This window comes from Salvia hispanica, chromosome 1 (assembly GCF_029641045.1).
Source record: "Salvia hispanica isolate PSC_SH4W2 chromosome 1, Shi_PSC_v1, whole genome shotgun sequence".
NCBI lineage: Eukaryota > Viridiplantae > Streptophyta > Magnoliopsida > Lamiales > Lamiaceae > Salvia > Salvia hispanica.
Window position 1 is genome coordinate 39008812 of NC_142692.1, and position 18966 is coordinate 39027777.

The 18966-nt window shown below is 38.9% G+C and overlaps 4 protein-coding genes across 4 annotated transcripts; all 4 read left to right on the forward strand.

Moving 5' to 3' along the window:
• Nucleotides 1-5074: 5074 nt before the first annotated feature.
• LOC125185148 (NADH dehydrogenase ubiquinone 1 beta subcomplex subunit) lies at nucleotides 5075-7501 on the forward strand. The gene is made up of 4 exons (XM_048081639.2): nucleotides 5075-5264; nucleotides 6187-6232; nucleotides 6348-6389; nucleotides 7199-7501. Exons 1-3 carry the CDS (start codon nucleotides 5155-5157, stop codon nucleotides 6387-6389), a joined length of 198 nt encoding a protein of 65 aa, XP_047937596.1. The 5' UTR covers nucleotides 5075-5154; the 3' UTR covers nucleotides 7199-7501.
• An 842-nt stretch (nucleotides 7502-8343) lies between these two features.
• LOC125220990 (ATP-dependent zinc metalloprotease FTSH, chloroplastic) lies at nucleotides 8344-11841 on the forward strand. Its single transcript, XM_048123114.2, has 5 exons — nucleotides 8344-9818; nucleotides 10192-10438; nucleotides 10516-10699; nucleotides 11261-11432; nucleotides 11519-11841. The coding sequence occupies exons 1-5, from the start codon at nucleotides 8535-8537 to the stop codon at nucleotides 11738-11740; spliced, it is 2109 nt and encodes a 702-aa protein (XP_047979071.1). The 5' UTR covers nucleotides 8344-8534; the 3' UTR covers nucleotides 11741-11841.
• A 726-nt stretch (nucleotides 11842-12567) lies between these two features.
• LOC125220736 (limonoid 21-O-acetyltransferse-like) lies at nucleotides 12568-14505 on the forward strand. Its single transcript, XM_048122883.2, has 2 exons — nucleotides 12568-13205; nucleotides 13740-14505. The coding sequence occupies exons 1-2, from the start codon at nucleotides 12568-12570 to the stop codon at nucleotides 14422-14424; spliced, it is 1323 nt and encodes a 440-aa protein (XP_047978840.1). The 3' UTR covers nucleotides 14425-14505.
• A 1081-nt stretch (nucleotides 14506-15586) lies between these two features.
• Nucleotides 15587-18667, forward strand: LOC125219444 (uncharacterized). The gene is made up of 3 exons (XM_048121419.2): nucleotides 15587-15841; nucleotides 16326-16960; nucleotides 18207-18667. The coding sequence occupies exons 2-3, from the start codon at nucleotides 16380-16382 to the stop codon at nucleotides 18271-18273; spliced, it is 648 nt and encodes a 215-aa protein (XP_047977376.1). The 5' UTR covers nucleotides 15587-15841; nucleotides 16326-16379; the 3' UTR covers nucleotides 18274-18667.
• The last annotated feature ends 299 nt before the right edge of the window (nucleotides 18668-18966 follow it).

Below are 18966 nucleotides of genomic sequence, written 5' to 3' on the forward strand. Positions count from 1 at the left end.
CTTCCAGCCATATAGGCTATAAGGATTCTTGATCATTGCTTTTTGTCAATTGTTAGATTGCAAGATTCTTGATCATGCTTTTTGTCAATTGTTTTTAATGCTTTTAAATGAATAAAGTTGTAGGAAGTTTTTAAAATATTTTGTTAGAAAAACTAAAAAAAAAAAAAATGAATAGACCGCAAGAATTCTTGATCATTGCTAGGAAGTTTATGGAATATTTTGTTAGAAAAACTTAAAAAAAATTGATCATTTTTTTTTGTCAATTATTTTTATGGTAGATTATCCAACTTTGTAAAGTTGTAGGAAGTTTTTGGAATATTTTGTTAGAAAAACTAAAAAAAATATATAAATATGAATGGACGGCAAGAATTCTTGATCATTGCTTTTTTTCAATTGTTTTTGTGGTAGATTATGTTTTCATGGTAGATTATCAAACTTTGTAAAGTTGTAGGAAGTTAAATTCTTGATCATTGCTAGGAAGTTTTTGGAATATTTTGTTAGAAAAACTTAAAAAAAAATTGATCATTTCTTTTTGTCAATTGTTTTTACGGTAGATTATGTTTTTATGGTAGATAATCAAACTTCGTAAAGTTGTAGGGGTTAAAAAAATCCATTGCCAGGTCTCTCGGGTGAGAGCCGAGTATCCTAATCAACTAGACTACAACGGATTTTTGATTTCAAGTCCTACAAAAGTTTAGATAACAGTTTTAATTTCTTTTTCAAAGAGAAAAGGTAACTTTTATAATTGTATCTGCAAAATTATTAATTTGAGATTGATTTAATCCTGGTGATATCAAGATAAATTAATATTCAATCAAATTATATGATTGAACTAATATCAAATAATATCGAAACAAATTAATAGAGTACTCCGTAATAGACACCCTCCAGTCTCCACTAATAAATAATGGCCTAAACAGCTAACACCAATGAATATGTTATCTGCCGATTCCCTTGTGGAAAGAGAAAAAATAATTTTCATGATTGTTAATTTCGAAAAATTTATTCTTACATAATTCACACCAATTCAATCTTGCGCAATAGCAATACAAATTAATATTGAGAAACCGGACAATCTCCACCATATACAAAGAACTAACAATTACTAACATACGTAGTTAGAAGATATAGTCAGTTGACTTCCATTTGAATGGAGAAGATTTAATATTCATAAAATTATTCCTATCTGATAAGAGCATCTCTATCCGTGCTCAATGGCAAGAGCACGGATATGGATCCGGACCCACTTTAATTCATTTTTTACTCTCTACTCTTAGGCAAGAGCACAACACCCACATCTATGCTCTTCCGCAAGAACAAGCTCAAGGGTCCCACCATTCTATTATTCAATTTAAATACTTCAATTACTAAAAATATTTCTACAATATAAAATTACATTAAAATATAAAAATTACATAATAAAATTCTAAAAAATAAAAATACATAATTAAAATTCTAGAAAATAAAAATACATAATTAAGATCCTAGAAAATAAAAAAATACATAATTAAAATCCTACAAATTAAAAATTACATAATTAAAGACTAGTCCTCTATCCCCAATGTTCTTCGGATACCACGTATCATTGCAACATGTGAATCAAGTTGACCAGGAGTCATCCGAGACCTATCGACCATATTGAGTGTGGCCAAGAGGGTCCACAACAAGTTGGTGGGGGGGTTGAGGTGGCACAAAGGGAGCGGGAGCGGGAGCGCGACGGCGGGTGGCGGTGGCCGTCGCCTTCTTCCTTCCTTGCAGCCGGCGTTGGGAACTGTTCGGGCCAGCGTCGAGGCTTCCCAAGCTAGCTGCGGCAAGCTGGCTAGCCACATCATCGGAGCCGGCGTCAGATAGGGATATTGACCTCGACCGTTTGCCAGAGGAGCTAGCGGAGGATGCTACTATGCCACCCCTATACTTCTCATGATGGCACACCTCCTGCCAAGATCTGAGGTACTTGAACGGTTTGTACTGGTGGCAGTGGCAGAGCCAGAAATTTCATCATGAGGGGTCCAAATTTAAACTTAAAAAAAATTACAATACATAAATTAAATTATAAGGTTCAAAATGTAAAAGTTAAATGTAATCACATTATAACATTTGTCTTCTATTCTCCATCTTCTAAAATCGCTGAATAATTGTTTCATTGGTAACTTTAACAAACACATCATTTTCCATATAAAGAACTAAGCAATCATTCAACTGATGAAGAATCAACGGAAGAAAGTTTCTTGAAATAACGATCCATATACCTATAAAAATAGTCAACACTAATTAAGTTTGCAAAATATAAATCATAAAAAAAAAAAAGATAAAGTTCATCTTATGCTTCACAACTAAAAGAATAAAGAGTAAACAAAATATACAATATGCTCAAATCTAAAATGTTGTTGTCACAAATCAAACAGTGTAAAACTATTAATACATATACATCAAATTAAGAATATGGGTTAAAGAATTCCAACACAGAACCGTCGTACCCATTGAATTACATAAGCTATCTTCTTTCTCCCCATTTGAAATTTATGTGTACCAATTTAGAGCTTCAATGTGATTATTTAGGTCTCAAATAGAAAAACAACATATATAGAAAAATCAATTGAATTATATTTGAGTTTCAAAATATACCTACTTTTAGATAACTAGATTTCAGATTATGCTGCAGAAGGAGTAGAACTGCGGCAGAAAGAGAAAACTAATAAAGAGGAAACGATTTATGGAGTATAATTTTGCTGAAATCTATCTTTAATATTATATATATTATAATTATAATAAGCGTGAAATTACTAAAATACCCCTAGGTTTTTAAAAAAATTAGTGGGGGGACCATGGGCCTCCCTGACCCCACCCTCCCTCCGCCCCTGACTGGTGGGATTGGTAGGTCGCCAAGGCAGCAGTGATGGACGAGCTCACTCTTGCCGCTCCCCGCCTCCCGCTCTTATTGGAGGTAATACCCCTGGAACTTTCGGATTTCGTTGTTGGCTCTGAAGATGGAACAACACACCATACTATCATTGCGATAGATGGTTCCCCCCGGTTGGGTTTCATTGTACCGACGAGTGACGCGCCACCAAAACCTTCCCCGGGTTGGTTCGTGCCAATGTCCGGATCTTTGTAGACTGCCAAGTAGGCTCTGAATAACTGATCCATCTCCCCCGAAGTGTCCGCGGTGCGGGTACCACGAAGAATAGAAGTAGGAGTAGGAAAAAAAGAAGGAGTGGGAGTAGGATTAGGAGTAAGGCCGGTAGCCACCCGGAACTTGAGAACCTTGGGTTTGAGGAGAGGCCGAGAATTGCATTTCCGGACTAGGGAATGGTTGTGACTTGTGAGCCAAACCATCCGTGGTTCCAAACGCGGGAGTCGGAGGGGTAATCGCCGGAGCCGGACATTTTTTCGTAAGAGTGAAAGATTGAGAATTGATGGGAGAATTTAGATGAGAGAATAGATGAGAATTGTGTAGTGTGGTGGGAATTTTGTTGTGTTGAAGTGAGAGTATTTATAGATGAAAATGTGAATTTTTGGGGGAAAAATGAAAAATAAATTAAAAGTGTGTAGAAAACGGATATAATTTATTAGGAAGTGGGAAATATTTTTTTATTTAAAAATATTTTTTTAAATTAAATTTCAAATTTTGAAAAAAAAAAAAACAAAAAAACAAAAACAAAATGCCAACGGCTAAGCCATTCAGCGGCACGAACGTGCTCTTATTATCGAGCAGCGCCGTGCCGTCAACACGGACGGACAGCGCATGCCGCGCCGTCGGCACGGACGACGTTCGTCAGACGGAAGACAACTACGGATGCTCTAAACGTTGAATAATTAAGAGTAAAAGCCAAAATTGGTCATGAACATATGGTCATTTTACCTTTTTGGTCCTAAACATTATCTTTTGGATTTTTTGGTCCTAAACATATAGAAATTTGATCATTTTGGTCCTCCGTCAACATTTCCGTTAAAAACTAACGGTCAACGGGTTTAATCCCGATTTTGACCAAATTAAATTTTTAATTCTGATTTTTTATTTCCTAATTAATTCCCTAATTATTTTTAAAAATATTCTAAAATCTAAACCCATCATCACCACCCCCAATTCTACTCCAACGACATCTCCGGCGAGATCCCACTCTCAGTCAAGCTACGGCCTCTGACCACAACCAGGAGCCTTGTTCCGGTTTCCTACAGAGAGAAACGTTTTCTATGGAGATAATCGAGAGCATCTCGCAGGAAGACCTCCAACCAACAGTCTTCTTCAATTGCAGTCAAGAGGTCGGCGGCGGCTAAATTGCGGTTACTGGCAAAAAATCGGGCCGATAATCGGGCTTTGATTGGGGAGTCGGGTGCGGTGCCCGCTCTGATTCCGCCTCTCAATTGCTCGAATCCTACAACGCAGGAGCACGCGGTGACCGCGCTGCTCAATCTGTCCCTCCACGACGGCAACAAGAGCGTGTTAACCAGAGCCGGAGCAGTCAAATCCCTAATTTATGTGCTGAAAACGGGTACCGAGGCGTCCAAGCAGAACGCTGCCTGCGCGCTGCTGAGTTTGGCTCTGGTCGACGAGTACAAGCTGTCGATTGGGGAATGCGGCGCGATTGGGGAGGCCGTGGCTTGACTGAGAGTGGGATCCGGGAGAGTTGCGAGGCACTGAAGCTCGCCGGAGATGTTGCTGGAGTGGAATTGGGGGAATGACGATCAAAATAATTGAGGTGGTGATGATGGGTTTAGATTTTAGAATATTTTTAAAAATAATTAGGAAATTAATTAGGGAATAAAAAATCAAAATTAAAAGTTTAATTTGGTCAAAATCGAGATTAAATCCGTTGACCGTTAGTTTTTAACAGAAATATTGACGGAGGACCAAAATGATCAAATTTCCATATGTACAAGACCAAAAAATCCAAAAGATAATGTTTAGGACCAAAAAGGTAAAATGGTCATATGTTCAGTACCAATTTTGGCCTTTACTCAATAATTAAATATCGGTAATGCTAAACATAGAGTTGAAGTCGGAAATATGCAATAGTTTGGGGTAAAATAAGAAATAACCGGAAACTCCGAGATTGGTACAAATTTGGATCAGCATTTCAGTTTTCCCCAATTCGCGAAGCTCTTTCAACAAAGTTAACCCTAACAAAATTCAATTTGCAATCTGACGAGAAAATGGGCGGAGGACACGGCCACGGCCATGGCATCACCTACAAAGGCGTGACTCTACATCAGCCTAAGCGCTGGCACACTGTCACCGGCAAAGGCCTCTGCGCCGTCATGTGGTGAGAAACCGCTTACGAATATTCTTACATTGTACGTCGGTAAATGGTTGATCGGATTTTGAGTAACTTTCCGTGAGAGTGTTAGATCAGTGTCCATCGCGAATTGAATCCGATTCCAGTTACGGTTATTATATTGAGATGTTTTCTAACTGATGCTGATTGTATCTCTTGCTTTGGTTGATAGATCTGTACGCTCACGAGCTATTTCGAGATTTTATTTTTCTCTGTTTTTTTTTGATTTGTTTGGGTAAATGTGGCGTGGTATCTTCATGGCGTCCTAGCCAATTTGGTAGACATGTTGAATTTAATTAGCAATTTAAAGTTTGAATTGGGGAGTGTAATGAGCTGAAAGGTATGCATTCTTGTTGATGGTTCTTGTGCTGAAAGATTTTCCCTTGAGGAATACGAGTATGTGCATTTGCAGATGTGATGTGTTTTTATCGACCATGTGTTAAATGTTTTGTTAAAATTCTTCAGTACGTCTTTATCCATTGTCTTTCACAATACAGAGATGGCGAGAAAAGAGAAGTGAGATGAAAGGCAGAGCTGTTAGATTAAAATGGGATTTTTTTGTCCATTTCCTGATGAATGGATTAATAATAGTACTAGTAATTAAAAATTCTAAACAATATATAAATAGTGTTTTATATATAAAAATTTGGGGCTATGGACATTTTCCCACGTCTCCTTTACTAAGGGCTGGCCCTGGGCCTAGCAGCTAAGAGGCTACAACATTTTGTCAATTAAGATCCTTATACTCTACCTGTCTGCAATGTTTTAGTACTCGATATCCTTATGAGGAGTGTTTTAGAAGAAGTAACTTACATGATTGGTTGCTTATAAGCATTTACCACTGAGTTTTACTTGACACAGGGCTCTTAATTTACTGAGTAGTTATCCTATTGACATGTATAATTTTCAGGTTTTGGATTCTCTACAGAGCAAAGCAAGATGGCCCTGTTGTGTTGGTAAGTTCTGATTTTTCTGGTGTTGTTTGTTTTGGAAGTTTATTCTTTTCATTTAGGTGTCATGCCTTAAAGTAGTATTGTGAAAGGATTTTCTGACCCACCTTCATGCTCTTAGGGCTGGAGACACCCTTGGGAAGGTCATGATGATCATCACTAGGTAATTTTTATTCCCATCTAATTGAGTACTTTGATTCATTTGGTATGAAAGCTGTTAATATCACATATACAACTCTTTTGTTCATCTGATTTCTTATATTCTAGTGTGTTTACTTAATGCATTTAAATGTTGCATGTAAATTTGTTTATCCTTTTCATGCTGAGAAACTTTCTAATTTTACTTTTAGAAAGAAATAAGCTTTTAAAAAACATTTTCAAAAACCCATGGTGAAGTAGAAACCCCTATACTCTATTCTTGAACCTTGATGGAAATATGGATGGTAAATTTGTGCAGAACCTGACATTGATGCAACTGGTTACCGCCAAACAACTCAAAAAGTACTTGATACACATTAAAAACTGCAATGTGCCTTCTTGCATCCACTTAGACAATGTAGATTTTTCTTATTTGATTCTTTGACAGATTTGGTTTTGCGTGAACCATCTAAGTTTAGTTGCATGGTACCTGGCAGCACAACTAGTGGTTCCGTAAGATCTTCATTTGTAATTAGATATGTCATATTGGTTTCTTTTCACCACAAAGTGGCTAGTAATGACAAGAGTCTGATAATTGGTGATGGTTCGCCCCATTTGTCTAAACCTGTGGGATTTAGTGAATGTGACAGAGAGGCCATATGTTACTAAAAAGGCCTTCATGGTATTGCATATGGATTTATATATCCAAATATGTAATGAGCAGGAGCTTTGTTTTCCGGATTTATTGATAATGGTATCCTCTTTATTATTTTTATTCTATGTCAGAATAATAGTGCATCCACCTCATAGTCCCCTGTGCTTTTGTTTTTCCAGAACTGTGGTTTGATTCAAATATGGAACGTGAAGGAGAAGTGGTCTTATAGATTGTTGGTTTGAGAAACTCTATTTGGATGTTATGCACAATAAAGTCGACTGAGGAGAAGTCATCTTTAGCTTGAGACATTGTACAAGTTTTTTCGACTGTGTTTATTTTTCAATTCTCTTGTTTGTGTATCACTATCTCGTCATTAATGCCACCCCAATATGAGAACCATTTGAATGTTGCAGTTTCAGACATGGCTGCCCATGTTTTCAAAACATGTGGAAAATTGTATCCATCCCTTTTGGTCTCTTAAATTTCAAAGATTCAGAGTGTCTGCCATAAAAAATATTACTACTACTAGTTTTACTTGCTCAAAAACTTCGATACTCGTGGAGTTTTATTGGTAATTTATCATTGTCCATGCTCTGTATTAATCATGAAGTTATCAAAATCAGTTCTTTCTGCAATTTTAAAAATTAGTTGGAAAACCATTTAGTTTTGATTTGTTTGAATTTTTTGACATAAAATATATTATTGAATATTTTTGGCATAATGCATAAAATATATTATTGAATATTTTAGGCATAATGACATTATTTTCTTCATGAATATATAACATTATTTTCTTCATGAATATATAACATTGTTTTCTTCATGAATATATAACATTGTTTTCTTCATGAATATATAACATTGTTTTCTTCATGAACATACAACTTTGTTAAATAAAATTACTACTATCACACCAATACAATTTCACATCTGTCACACCAATACAATTTCATACTATTATCATATCATTTAAAAGTATAATTTCATAGAAAATTGAAAGTTCCTAATTTTTTTTTTTACTTTATTCTGTAGTTGTAGGAATTTGATTAAACTTATAGTAATATATTTTTTTGGCAATTTGAGGCTTGACCTTACTTAAAGTACACAATTCAACAGAAATATAGAAAAATTAGATGTACTAGTACTATAATTTCTCCGTTTTTAAACATACATAATTTTCATCATCAGACAAATAAATTTCTCATAATTTATTAATTTTATGTGTTTTTAGTTGGAGCAAGTGTGTATTACTGCTTCCAATCCTTTTATTTTGTCCTCAATCCCACACATCGAGCAACCACGACTGGATAATATCACAAACACGTAGAGCGCATCCATCCAACACTCAATTCTATGGCTTCAATTCAGCCATAGCTCAACTTAAACTTTCCTAACTCAACTTTTCTTCACCAAATTTCAAATCTTTTTTCCCTTCCACACAAGATCCTTTTCCGACTTCCTTCAAACCCTATAAACATCTAGAAATCACAGTAATCAAGCAGCTCCAGAATTCCGATGGCGTCGCCATTAACTAACCCTCTCCTCTCCTCCAATTTCTTCGGCAACCAAATCTTCATCTCCGCCCCCACTCCCAAAACAGTCCCACGGAAATTCGTCATCCCAAAATCAATCCTCGGCGGAAACAAGCCCAACAAATCGAGTAATCTCACAAATCAAGCTGCCGTCGCAGCTATTCTCTTCTCCTCCCTCACCCCCCACGCGCTGGCGCTGGATGTCTCCCCGCCGCCTGCTCCCGCGCCGCAGGTGATTGAGGTCGAGAAGCCCGGCCCGTCCTCGCCATTCGCCCAAAATTTGATCTTGAACGCGCCCAAGCCGCAGGCCCAGCAGCCCGCCTCCGACCTCCCCGAAGGCTCCCAGTGGCGCTACAGCGAGTTTTTGAATGCGGTGAAGAAGGGGAAGGTGGAGAGGGTTAGGTTTAGCAAAGACGGAAGCGCCCTTCAGCTCACCGCCGTCGATGGCCGGAGGGCCGGCGTTATTGTGCCCAACGATCCCGATTTGATCGACATTTTGGCGATGAACGGCGTCGATATCTCCGTTTCCGAGGGCGATTCCGGAAATGGGCTTTTCAATTTCATAGGGAATTTGTTGTTTCCAGTGATTGCATTTGCAGGGCTTTTCTTTCTGTTCAGACGGGCCCAGGGCGGGCCCGGCGGGCCTGGGGGGCTCGGCGGGCCGATGGATTTCGGGCGGTCGAAGTCCAAGTTCCAGGAGGTTCCTGAAACTGGTGTGACATTTGCTGATGTTGCAGGGGCTGATCAAGCCAAATTGGAGCTGCAGGAAGTGGTTGATTTCTTGAAAAACCCGGATAAATACACTGCTTTGGGTGCGAAGATCCCGAAAGGCTGCCTTTTGGTGGGCCCGCCCGGCACGGGCAAGACCCTCCTGGCAAGGGCGGTGGCTGGGGAGGCTGGGGTGCCGTTCTTCTCGTGCGCTGCTTCGGAGTTTGTGGAGCTGTTTGTGGGTGTGGGAGCTTCGAGGGTTAGGGATTTGTTCGAGAAGGCGAAGAGCAAAGCGCCTTGCATTGTGTTCATCGATGAGATTGATGCTGTCGGGAGGCAGAGAGGGGCGGGGCTTGGTGGTGGAAACGATGAGAGAGAGCAGACTATTAATCAGCTCTTGACAGAAATGGATGGATTCACTGGTAATTCTGGTGTTATAGTGCTGGCTGCGACGAATAGGCCGGATGTTCTTGATTCGGCCTTGTTGAGGCCCGGGAGGTTTGATCGACAGGTCACTGTGGACAGACCTGATGTTGCTGGGAGAGTCAAGATTCTTCAGGTCAGTGAAGACTCTAGATTTATTGTTTTGTTTGTTATAAATTGTTTACTGATCTTTGATTGAATCTATAACCATGGTTTATAGTAGTTTGGAATGCTATAACGTACATATTCTTGAGAGTGAGACTTTTGCATTGATTAGAGTTGATTTCTAAGATTTGTTGTTTAGTTTACTGATCTTTGATTGAATCTTTAACCATGGTTTGTAGTAGTTTGGAATGCTATGATGTACATTTTCTTGAGACCTTTTGTATTGATTAGAGTTAATTTCTAAGATTAGATGTTTAGTTTGCCATAAATTTAATCTAAAACCTTTTTTGCTTAGTTTCTAGTAGTTTGGAATGGTTCTTATTGAACAATTTATCTTGAAATAGGTGCATTCCAGAGGAAAGGCGCTCGCGAAGGATGTGGACTTCGACAAGATTGCCAGGAGGACACCGGGTTTCACTGGAGCCGATTTGCAGAACTTAATGAACGAAGCAGCCATTCTTGCAGCACGCCGTGACCTCAAGGAGATAAGCAAGGACGAGATATCAGACGCCCTGGAGAGAATAATTGCTGGACCCGAGAAGAAGAATGCTGTCGTCTCTGAGGAAAAGAAAAGGCTGGTGGCTTATCATGGTATGAAGCGCATTGAGGTTTGTTTTGGATCGTCTTTCACTTGCGATGTTACTTACTGCAAGTGTTTACGTTTGTAGAGGCTGGGCATGCTTTGGTTGGTGCACTGATGCCAGAATACGATCCGGTCGCCAAGATCTCCATCATTCCTCGTGGCCAAGCTGGCGGGCTTACCTTCTTTGCTCCGAGTGAGGAGAGACTTGAATCGGGGTTGTACAGTCGAAGCTACCTAGAAAATCAGATGGCAGTTGCTTTGGGAGGAAGGTCAGTTTTTCATTCTGAGTCCTTGCAGAACTTTATGTTTTACAATTGATAGGCGATAAGTCGATAGCCCATGTCCATAGACCACACGACAGTTTACCTCCGCCTCAACCCTTCTCGATTCAACAAAAAATCTGAGCTTAATTGTCTGTTGATTTTGGTTTGTTTGTTTTGTTTAGGGAAACAAATGGTGCAATTGTTTTATAAATTTTCAAAATTCACAAATTTCTAATTCTATTGACACCTAGTTTTTCATTTTCATTGAAACCATTTTTATTCGTCATATTATTGTAGCAGAATTTCTTGATCAAATTTGATACTCAAATTTGTTTTGTACAAAGACAATGGAGTTTTGTGTGGATATTTTCTTGTATCGGTTGGAAAATCAGGCGTTGAAATGAAATGAACTGCAAGGTTTGTAAGTCGTTGTCCGATGAGTTGTTTGATGACGAAAATTCAGACCCTACGAATTTTGTTTCATGGATCTGCCACTGATGCAGTGTTTTACACTTTTACTTCATAATCTTAAATTGTTCCTTTCCTTGTTTCTCTTTGGTCTTACAGAATTGCAGAAGAGGTTATCTTTGGACAAGACAACGTAACAACTGGGGCATCGAACGACTTCATGCAAGTCTCTAGGGTCGCAAGGCAAATGGTTGAGCGATTCGGGTTCAGCAAAAAGATCGGACAAATAGCCATTGGGGGACCCGGTGGAAACCCCTTCCTCGGACAGCAGGTATTTCCTTCTCTCCTGTTAATCGTGCCAGCCTTATTGGATTATCGGGCTAAACTGAAACACGTGGTGTTTGTGTTTAACTGCAGATGTCGACCCAGAAAGACTACTCGATGGCGACTGCGGATGTGGTGGATGCGGAAGTGAGGGAGCTCGTGGACAGAGCGTACGTACGGGCAAAGCAGATAATCACGACCCACATCGACATCCTCCACAAGCTCGCGCAGTTGCTGATGGAGAAGGAGACTGTGGATGGGGAGGAGTTCATGAGCCTTTTCATTGATGGAAAGGCTGAGCTGTTTGTGGCATGATTTGGTGTTGGGATTTGAGATTTGTATATTTAGGGAAGACATACCAGTTGTAAAATCATACTAGTACTTACATATTTGAGCAAGAAACATTTACACTTCCACTTGGCCAAACTGAACTTATGTCTCAAATATGTATTTTCTTAATAAACTTAAACCTATACGAAAACTCAACGATTAAATAATGCTATACATTATTAGTTTTTTGTCTAAGGTGAACAAATGATTTACGTGATTATGTTGCTTATGTGAAGCAACCATTTTCCTAATAAAAAGGGTTCCTATCAAGTACCCAATCAAAGTAAGATCGCTGTCTAAATACGTAGAAGTCATCAATGTTCTCTTTGTTCCAACTAAGTTGATATAAAATTTTTGGGTATACAGATTAAGAAATTGTGTTAAAAGTACGAGAGAAGGAATAAAATTCGAAAAATAAAGAGGGCTAAGTAGGTAATGAAATAAAGTAATATAGATTGGATGTTTTGTTCTTTTATTTATAAAAGGAAATGACTCAACTTAGTTGAGACATAAAAAAAAATGAATACGACTCAACTTAGTTGGGACGGATGGAGTAAAAACTAAGGTAAATTGTCAAAAAAAAATCATAAAATTATTAACATATTTAGTGCATCTATTACTATTAGGCTATTAAAATAAATTCAAATTTAAAGTTGTAGGACACATCATAATTAGATCATATTCCATATTAGTTTTTTACTAATGTAGTAATACATGTCTCATTTAATCATTTTGGTTCGATTATCAGTGACAAGTCCCTATAAATGCATGAGCAATTAGAATTGAGTAAACATATTCAAAGAAAAAAAAAAATGGAACGCCAAATAATCTCAAGCGCAAACGTGAAGCCGTCTTTGCCAACTCCCCAAACCCTCCGAAGGTACAACTTCTCAATGCTGGACCAGATTTTCCCGCCAATGCCGATTCCCGTCGTCTTCTACTTCTCCGACGCATCGCTCGACGATCCGGATTCATCTATTCCTCAAATAACGGATCACCTGACCCGATCGCTCTCCCTCATTCTCACCCGCTTCTACCCGCTGGCCGGCCGAGCCACCGCCGAGGCCGAATTCATCGACTGCAACGACGCTGGCGTCCCCTTCTCCGTCGCCAGATTCAGAGGCCTCACGCTGCCGGAGCTCCTCGCCACTCCCCGCCCCGATCTCCTGCTGCCGGCGCCAGATTGCGGCGTCTCCGCCGTCGCGGCGGTGCAGCTGAATTTCTTCGACTGCGGCGGCGTCGCGATCGGGGTGGTGTTCTGGAACAAGGCGGTGGATGCGACGACGGTGGTGGCGGTGCTCCGGGCGTGGGGCGCGGCGGCGCGTGGGGGCCACGAGGCGGTTTGCCCCAACTACATGGCGCAGTATATGTTTCCGCAGAAGGAGAGCGTTCCGGCGCAGCTCGGCTCCACCGCTGATATCGTGAAGATCGGAAAATCCGTCGTTAGAAGGTACAGATCGATTTTCCGGCACCGGAAAGTTGACGTGGACGGTCAAAATAAGCAATTTGGTCCATCTTCGTAATTTTTATAAGCAATTAACTTGATAATGAGGTTTAATACATGACTCATACAAAATATTTCACTTTTGTTTTATATTAGTACAAAAGGTTTGAATTTTATATAAATCATACAAAAAGTTTTATTCGTATTTCAATTTAGCGCATTCCGTTATACTACGTTAGCTCTTTATCTACGTAAGGTACATAATGTTTCAACATTGTTTCATGTTGGTACAAAAAGTTTTATGATTGTTTCATGTCGGTACACAAAATTTCATCTTTGTTTTATAATTTGTGCGGTATATAAGTAAAAAGTTAACGCCGTTAAAAGTTAAAACATGGAATGTAATAAATTGAAACACAAATGAAACTTTTTTTATGATTTATGTAAACTTAAACTTTTTGCACTAATATGAAACAAATTTGTAATATTTTGTATGAGTTGTGATTTACCCCTAATAAATGCGTTCTAAAAACGAAACAGGTATGTATTCTCCGCCTCCGCCACGTCATCACTAGAATCGAAAGCATCCAACGTGGCAGACCCCACCGGAGCCGAGCTCGTGGCAGCTCTCATGTGGAAATGCTTCATGTCCGCATCTCATGCAAACGGCAAATCCACCTCCTTCCTCACCCAAACCATCGACCTCCGCCGCCGCGCCGTGCCGCCGTTCCCCAAGGAATGCTTCGGCAACCTCCAGGCGCTGGCGGCCGCCACGTGCCCCAACGATCCCAGCCCGCCGCTGGGCTCACTCGTAGCCAAAATGAGGGAATCCGCCGCGAAGATCGACGGCGGCTATGTCGACCGGATGCGCGGCGACGGCGGGCTGATGGGATACTACGAGAATCTCCGGCGAGTTTGGATCGGATATTCGGAGGAATTCGATGTGTTGCCGATCTCTAGCCTTTGTGGTGGTGGGGTTTATGGTGTGGATTTCGGATGGGGGAAGCCGGCGTGGTTTAGTAAATGTGACAGCGGCGGTGAGGCCGAGGTTTGGAATAGGGTGTGGTTGAATGACACGAGAAGCGGCGGCGGGATAGAGGCGTGGGTGATTCTTGAAGAGGAGTATATGAAGGTGTTTGAACGAGTTGAGGATTTGAGAGGTCTTGCTATTGTTGATCCAAATCCACTTTCAAGTGATGAGGTTGGGTTGTTTGCAAAATTATAAGGTTTATCTTGTTTTATTTCAATTTGTTTCGGATTTTGGTGTAATAGAAATATGTCTCATATTGGTTGTATTAGGTAACAAATGTGAGGTTTATGGAAGAAATGTGACCTGTCTCCTCAAATCCGTATCCTATGTTTTATCGTGTTTGAGAACTTAACCTTGTTCAAAAACTGTTCTATAATTACATCATTTTTCGAAGATTCCGACTGTACTTTCACGTGCTCAGAAAATGCTCAATGTCCTGGATTATTGCCCAGTGGCTCAGAAAGTGCTCGGAAAACTAAGTTGAATTGTTTGGGACAGATCAAATACGATAACTAAACTCAAAAGACTATTAAAATTTTCAATTTAGCAAATTAGTTTAATTACGATGTAATACTATTATAACGATTTTTATTTTTGTAATAAGCATTATTAACATTACTAATTTAAGAATGAGACTGACTTGACATGAATCTCATGCCTTTAAAACTTGTAGTGCAATAAAAAGATTACTCCAGTTGAACTCAGATTAAAACCAGTTGATGGGTACATGCATCCCATTATCCACACTAAAATGAGAGATAATACATTAAACAGTATTGAATATTAAATTTCTCCGAAGAAAATAACATAATTAACCAAGTTCCATCTTGGAAAAATATAAAATGAAAATAAAAGAAAAACATTAAACAACCCAATGAATATACACTTGGCCTCCTCTTCCTCCTCTCAGCCTGCCGCCTTCTCCCGTGTCTCTTCCCCGGCTTTTCATGCGAAGCACATGAGCTCACTATGCGCGCGCACGAAAATACCCCTTTTAAGTTAAAGTTGGATTAGTGAAAATGGTGCCAAAAGTAAAGCAGCCCAGCCACATACCAAAAGCATACAAAACCAAACTTTATCACTAAATTACCACACCCTTTCTCTACTTTTGCTAAAAGCCCAATACCCTCATTATCATCTCACATGATACAGAGACAGCCCAATTATTGTTACAATGCTAAAATATGAATTATACTGTCATTTATTTTACTTATGAATATTAATCCAAAATGTTATTTATCCTTCAATTTTGTAAAATAATAATACATTATAATCGGACTATCGCTATCATGCGCCACACATTCACTATCACTAATCTTGCGCCTCCAAATCTCTCTCTCTCTCTCATTATTTTTCACTATACTGCAATTTTTACTTCTTTCACTGATTCACTCCATTTCATGTTCTCATCCACTCCAACACTCTCTCTCTCTCTCTCTCTCTCTCTCCCTCTCCACATGCGATTAAATGCTTGCATAATTTGAGAAAAAGCTTACCTTTTTATTCATTTACAGTCATTTTTCCAACTCAAATTCGCCTGCTTGAATTCCTAAGCAATCGAAGATGCTGTTTTCACGCCGGTGAATTATCGCCGGAGATCGCAATCAGATCTGTATGTCTCCCTTCTATGCTTATAAACACTGAATGCTGTTTATGGTGATAATTAGTGCGATTTTTTCCGGTGTTTTGTGTGCTCGAGCTGATTTGTTTGATAATTAGCTGGTTAATGAACGTCGCATTTCTGAGATCTTTAATAATGTAGTTTGCTGCTGTTGTGCTGTAGAAGATATCACTCGACTTTCTTAATTTTGTTTGCATTGGCCGTTTACAGATTGCTGAATATAATTGTATTAGCAGGAGTGTTTTGTTCGACCTAGCTAATTGTGTTAGTGAATCTCGTTAATCTGCCTTATGTTTTGAGATCTTTCTGTAATGGATCTTCAATGTGTATTGATTTTAACTTTTGTGTGCTTTTGAGGACTTATTAATGAGGAATCAGTATGTAGTTTAGTAATTTGATGCTCTTGTAGGCACACATTTCAAATTGCGAATTTAATTTGAGTTCACTCTTTTATATTTGATGGATTGCTTGGCAGGGGGAATTGAATTGTTGTATGGATGCAAATGAATAACTCAGATGAGAAGAACTAATGTTATTTGCCGTAGAAGGAGGAGGGTTTTTCTCTTCTTCAGCGTCTGGTTACTGTAAGGGCCTGACCCTTCTTCTATTGGGTCAGAAAACCGAAGAGAAACCCATGAAAGTGACGCCGTGGAATCAGTACCAGTTGGTGGACCAAGGGACCGATCCTGATCTCCAGCTGGCTTCTGGGAAGAACCACCCTGTCCGCGGGTGTGCCTCCTTTGTTTGTTTTGGTTGCACTGCTGCTGGACTCGAGAGCCCATCTCCGCTCAAAGTTGGACCAACTCAAAAGAAAGAAAGCTTTACACCACCAACTATTAGTGAGAGTAATGAGTTCACAAATTTAGATGGCCGTGTTGTTGTTGATGATGATGATGGTAGCAAGGGGGGTGTAGTTAGTCTTAAGAGCAGCTTGAAGAAAGCAACCAACTTTGCTGTTATTGCTTCCACTGATGAAGACAATGGTGGTGGAACGCATGAAAAACTGGACAGAGAAAATGATGATGTTTCTTGTCAAAACGGGAGAAGAAAGATACAGTGGACAGATGCAACTGGGGGAGAGCTTTTTGAGATTCGGGAATTTGAGTTGAGGTATGAACACTTACTGACTCATTGCTCAACTGAAAATCAGTAGAGATTTAATCAACTTAGACTAATAAAAAAACTCTTGTGTGTTTCTTGACCTGGTTGTACACTTGTATGTTTATTCCACTTGGTGTAGCATAAGATATGGAACCCATCTTACCTGCTACAATCTTATTGGTTGGATCTCATTAATGAGGTTTTGTGTCTGTAAGCTTGGGTAGTAAATACTTGACATTGATTTAGAGGAATGTTAGAACTAGTTGTAGAGGCATGTTCTTCAATGATTTTATCTGCATTCTAGCTTCTTATCCTGTTAAAAATTGCTTTGAGTATTTCAACTTTCATTTTCTGTAGTTTTTCGTGGTCAAAGCTCGTAGATATAATGTAAAGGCAGGTTGGGCAGTTTGGCACCTTCATATTAGCTAACGTAGACAGTATAAGATTCTCAGGCTAGGATAATTTGCAAGTTACAGGACAAAGTGTTTTTGAATTTCTGAAGACATGTGATATTGATGTCCTATTTGTTCCAATAGTTGTTGACCGATACAAACAATCCCAAAATTGTCCCAAAGATTAAACCTAACATTTAGATACGTAACATTTAGATATTTTTGTGATACTGTATATAACTCTAGTACCAAAATATTACGTTTTACACGTTGGATATTTTCAGGAATACGCTTTAACGGTGGAAAGACATATTTGATACTTTCCCTTGTTTTTTACTTTCAACTAGGAGTCTCCTTCTCTTGTCTTGTAGTGCAAGTGAAAAAAGTTCAATCCATTCCTTCCTTTTTAACAAATGGTTGAAAGACATTGATTGACTGAAAGGAGGAGTAACTGGTCTCTTATGCAATATCTAAGCTTTTCTTTTCAGCATCTCCATAGAACTCAAAGCTAAGAAGCTGTTAGAATTGAATTACGTGTTAACTTCATTTCGGAGAACCACATTCTGGATCAGTCAGCAAATGGCCACAGATATAAAAAGATTAAAAAGCAAAATTGCTGTTTGTTGAATTTCATATCACATGCTCTGTTGTCATGAATAACTTTCCAAGTGCTGTGTTGCTGCTAAAATTATGTGACATCCTGCAATTAGGTTGAACAACTCTGTTACCTAATATTTAAAATTAGGTTGTTTGACACATAATAGCTCTCGTTAAATGAGATATTAACTATGCCTGTGCTTGCTGTTATGCAATATAGCTTAACAGCCACTTATCTAATAAGGTAAAACTTCATTTGATCTCAGTGAAGATGGATCCGACAATGATTTCGATCATGGGAATGAAAAGACTTGTTCGTGCACGATTATGTAGTCCGAGCTTTCTTGGCAGCTCGCGACCCTGACTGGACCTATGTGATGCCACCAATGTCCAGACAGCAGCTCATCACGAGTCCAGCGGGGGGCAGGAAAGCGATAGTCGAGGTGATGCAAAATACCGGCTTGCATTCCAGTTTTGTTGCTTTGGTTATGTTTTGATGTTGGGCATTGACATGCCATTTGTTTTGTAGCTTTGTTTATTTCAATTTGGAGATGTCTGAATCTCTTGTGGTGAGAGGAGGAACGAGGGAGAATTTTTATTTTGTATTTCGTAGTTGTTCATATTGAAACACTAGAATTTATTTAAAAGCTGTGTAAAGTGATATAGTAACAAATTACATTATCAGGCACTTATATTTGAGGATATTCAATCTTTTGATTATGTCTAATATTTAGTTCTTTTAATATACCTAGTTCATGGTTTAGGTCTATTTTTTTTCATACTATAATTTCTTTTTTTTAACACCTAGGTTGCAGGTTAATACACGTTTACACCATTATTTATCTGTGTCACCAAATCTTCACGTGTACGCTAACTCAACATCCCATTTGCTCGTCAAAAATAAAGCACCATGAGACAATTGTAAATTTTTTAACTTCGTGATTTGTCATTTAAATTTTGATAGGTGTAGGATAAATTAGAATTTAACCAAATTTCATGATTGTATGAATAATTAACCTGAAAAAA

What these genes read in the sequence shown, in the direction of transcription:
- LOC125185148 (XM_048081639.2), top strand. Translation starts at nt 5,155, where the DNA reads ATGGGCGGAGGACACGGCCACGGCCATGGCATCACCTACAAAGGCGTG. An exon ending in GGCCTCTGCGCCGTCATGTG is followed by an intron (nt 5,265 to 6,186) that starts GTGAGAAACCGC and finishes TATAATTTTCAG; the next exon opens with GTTTTGGATTCTCTACAGAG. An exon ending in AAGATGGCCCTGTTGTGTTG is followed by an intron (nt 6,233 to 6,347) that starts GTAAGTTCTGAT and finishes TCATGCTCTTAG; the next exon opens with GGCTGGAGACACCCTTGGGA.
- LOC125220990 (XM_048123114.2), top strand. Translation starts at nt 8,535, where the DNA reads ATGGCGTCGCCATTAACTAACCCTCTCCTCTCCTCCAATTTCTTCGGC. An exon ending in GGAGAGTCAAGATTCTTCAG is followed by an intron (nt 9,819 to 10,191) that starts GTCAGTGAAGAC and finishes ATCTTGAAATAG; the next exon opens with GTGCATTCCAGAGGAAAGGC. An exon ending in GCAGTTGCTTTGGGAGGAAG is followed by an intron (nt 10,700 to 11,260) that starts GTCAGTTTTTCA and finishes TTGGTCTTACAG; the next exon opens with AATTGCAGAAGAGGTTATCT.
- LOC125220736 (XM_048122883.2), top strand. Translation starts at nt 12,568, where the DNA reads ATGGAACGCCAAATAATCTCAAGCGCAAACGTGAAGCCGTCTTTGCCA. An exon ending in GGAAAATCCGTCGTTAGAAG is followed by an intron (nt 13,206 to 13,739) that starts GTACAGATCGAT and finishes AAAACGAAACAG; the next exon opens with GTATGTATTCTCCGCCTCCG.
- LOC125219444 (XM_048121419.2), top strand. Translation starts at nt 16,380, where the DNA reads ATGTTATTTGCCGTAGAAGGAGGAGGGTTTTTCTCTTCTTCAGCGTCT. An exon ending in ATTCGGGAATTTGAGTTGAG is followed by an intron (nt 16,961 to 18,206) that starts GTATGAACACTT and finishes ATTTGATCTCAG; the next exon opens with TGAAGATGGATCCGACAATG.